The 3027-nt window shown below is 50.3% G+C and overlaps 1 protein-coding gene across 1 annotated transcript; it reads right to left on the bottom strand.

Moving 5' to 3' along the window:
- Positions 1-5: 5 nt before the first annotated feature.
- On the bottom strand, positions 6-2584 carry LOC104516253 (Wilms tumor protein 1-interacting protein-like; the record flags this gene model as incomplete). Its single annotated transcript, XM_010160532.1, has 3 exons — positions 6-65; positions 1884-1935; positions 2454-2584. Coding segments are annotated over 3 exons (243 nt in total), but the record flags the coding sequence as incomplete, so codon positions are not given.
- Positions 2585-3027: the final 443 nt, after the last annotated feature.

Below are 3027 nucleotides of genomic sequence, written 5' to 3'. Positions count from 1 at the left end.
CAGTGGTAGCACTCCACGTGGTAGTCTTTGTCCATGGACACCACCCGAATGGTCTCCTCAGAGCCCTATTGGGGAAGCAGAGAGAAGGTCGGAGCGGGCTTGCACGCGGGGTTTTCTTCGCGTTCCGTCAGCGCCCAACCTGCTGCTTTGGAGAGCTGTTTCCCTGAGGGACCCCCTCTTCCTCGGCAGAGCGGGGCTCTGACCGCCGCGGGCTGGCCCCTGGTGCGCAGCGCTGCAATGCTGGGTTTGCTGTGTAGCAGCAGCGTGGGTGTCTGACGTACCTACGCTGCAGAGGTCATCTGGGAAGCATAGCCAAAACCTCACCCTCAAGGGACAAGTTAGTTTTGAAATCCAATGATCTTCCGAAGGCACCCAGCATCTGAGCGAATTACCGGCCAAAAACTGACTTGGGTAACTTTCCCTTGTAGACAGACATCCCGGCCTGAGCTTTCCAGGACTTGTATCCCCCTCAAACCATCTGCCACACGGCTATTTTGCACGCACGTATGTCACCGTATGTACCCCACAGGGATTTACATACCAGTGGCAGGTAATTATGCGCACAGGCTAAAACCCCAGCGTGAGGGTGGATGGAGTTGTGTAATTCCTGGCTGAGCCCCAGGCCCTGCCGAGCAACCCGTACCCTTCGTGTAACCTCACAGGCTCTTCCCCTGATCCTCTCTGAAGACAGAGCTCATTAAATTTGTTGCCTCGCATTGTTTCCAGCTCCAGGTGTGGTTAGAGCATCAGATATGACGTAGAGTATGTCTGAGAGAAGCTGTGGGCAAGTTAGTACCCGCTCTGCTAGACTAGAACTAACCCAAGAAACCTCCCTGGGAAAGCACATGGAGCCTACCCCGTTGGCCATCAGATGAGTCAGCAGGACGACTGCTCTTCTTTTTTTTGAAGTCATTTTGTAAGACACAAATCCAGTGAAATTTACAGCAGGGTTTTCGCTTCACACCCCATGGCCAGGCCCAGCAGCTGTGGCTCACCCTTCCGAAGGTTTTCAATTACATGAGTGAGACGGGGCCATTTAACAGAAACAGGGCTGACAAACGGAGAGCGAGGTGCAGAGCGGTGGAGGTGGCATGCTGAGAGGCTCTGCCCACAGGCGTGCTGGGGCACAGCAGCTTCCAGGATGCAAGCTCCGGCTCTACAAACGTGAGGAGGAAAAGGAGGGAGGCGCGGAGGCCCTTGCTTACAAACGAGCTGGTCAGTGAGCGCAGCAGTGGGAACTCAGACGGTCCTGCACCCACCACGGGTTGAGGGAGCCCCACTGCGGGCAGGCAGAAACGGGGCGTCTTCACACAGAAGTCTTATCATGCCAACTCCGCTGCCAGGACAGGCTGAGGGTGCAAGCGGGTCATTCACCTGGCTTCCCTTTAGCCCACCCCTTTTCCACCGCTTTAAGTGGTTCCGTTCCATTGCCACCTCAGGACAGCAGACTGTGAGGCCTTTTCACAGGGTCAGGGTAACCCTCAGACACCTTTTCAACGCTGGGCATCTTAACAGATCCACATCAGAAATGCAAACGTAGCAGACAAGGAAAATTGCTGCTTGAGCTAATGGGAGATGCTAAAAATAAACAGGGCTTTACTTCTTGGGTTGCTCTTGGAGCCCCCATCAGGGCTTTTGATTAAATGAGATTTATAACATCATAATTAGGGCCTGGAAAGCACCCTAAAGATACAAAGTACTAAGTAGCGTGACTATTACAACCTCTGGGAAAGTTTGGGAGTGCCATTACTGCTGAGCTGCATTAATTATCTGACACAGTATGGATTCTGGAAGGGGGAGGAAAAGCATCAACTGTGTTTTTAGAAAGTCTTCGTATGCCAACAGCTGTTTCCTCCAAAAAGTCAGTGCATGTGAACACGTACCTGTGCTGGTAGGATCGGCTGGTTACAGGAAGCGCATTTTGGTGCAAAAACCCTAGGGTGCAAGAAGAAAGTGTTTAAAGAACACATTTAAAGCTTCTTCAAAACCGAGCGCGCTATTCTAACCATGCCTTGTCTGTAGAAAAACGTAGGGCCACAGAATTTGAAACACCTCTACATGTTTGATGATATTCAGGGAAAAGGAGAGGCTGATCTACCCCAGCTTAGGTCTTCCTGACCTCTAGGCATAGGGAATCCAGCCCTCTCCACACCCCCCCTTTTCTTACCTTCCTTTACTCATAAAGCCATTCAGACTCTTCCAGGGACTGGCTGCTTTCAGTGCAAATCACAGAATGGTTTGGGTTGGAAGGGACCTTAAAGATCATCCAGTTCCAACCCCCTGCCATGGGCAGGGACACCTTCCATTTAAAAATGCAGCACGTGAGAGCAGCACTTCAGGCACATGTGAGCAAGCAGGAGCAACCCTTTTCATCTACTACAAGGCTTATAAAACTACACCAATAATTTAATTTCTCTCATCTTTCCAAGCATACAATGGATTTGCATACTTACGTATGGTAGTCTTTGACACAGTAAATATTGTTCTCCACATCTACAGTGAAGGGGACTCCATCCAAACACTCGTTACACACCACGCAGCGGAAGCAGCCAGGATGGTATGACTTTCCAAGGGCCTGTAAGATCTTACGAGGCAAACAGCAAAATAAGTGGATGCATGATTAGGTGAGATCCACTCCCCACGTACCGCTGCGTCCGATTCTTACTAATGACAGCGAGATGAGCACTTCAGGAGGAAATCACCACTCTGCAGATCTGTCAACAAGGGGCCTTTTAAAACATTCAACTTGCTGATTTCAGTGGGTTTCAGTAGGCTCCCAGTAAAGAGAGCGAACTGACAATCAGGCTGACACCTGTCAGTCTTCGCTCTACGGGGCCAGTGCTGCCAACAGAAACTAAAAACGGCCTCAGAGGCCACTTCTTGGAAACTCTGCTACAGCCAACACAAGTTACTGGGATGCAGAGTTAATTCACAGAGCTTAGCTGCTGTACAGACAGAACCCAAACCAGTCATGACTCAAAATGTAAAATAACAAGCAAATCAATAGATGTCTCTTAATTACTGATC

Source organism: Eurypyga helias, unplaced genomic scaffold, assembly GCF_000690775.1.
Source record: "Eurypyga helias isolate BGI_N326 unplaced genomic scaffold, ASM69077v1 Scaffold51951, whole genome shotgun sequence".
Taxonomy (NCBI): domain Eukaryota; kingdom Metazoa; phylum Chordata; class Aves; order Eurypygiformes; family Eurypygidae; genus Eurypyga; species Eurypyga helias.
This window is presented reverse-complemented; position numbering and strand designations above follow the sequence as displayed.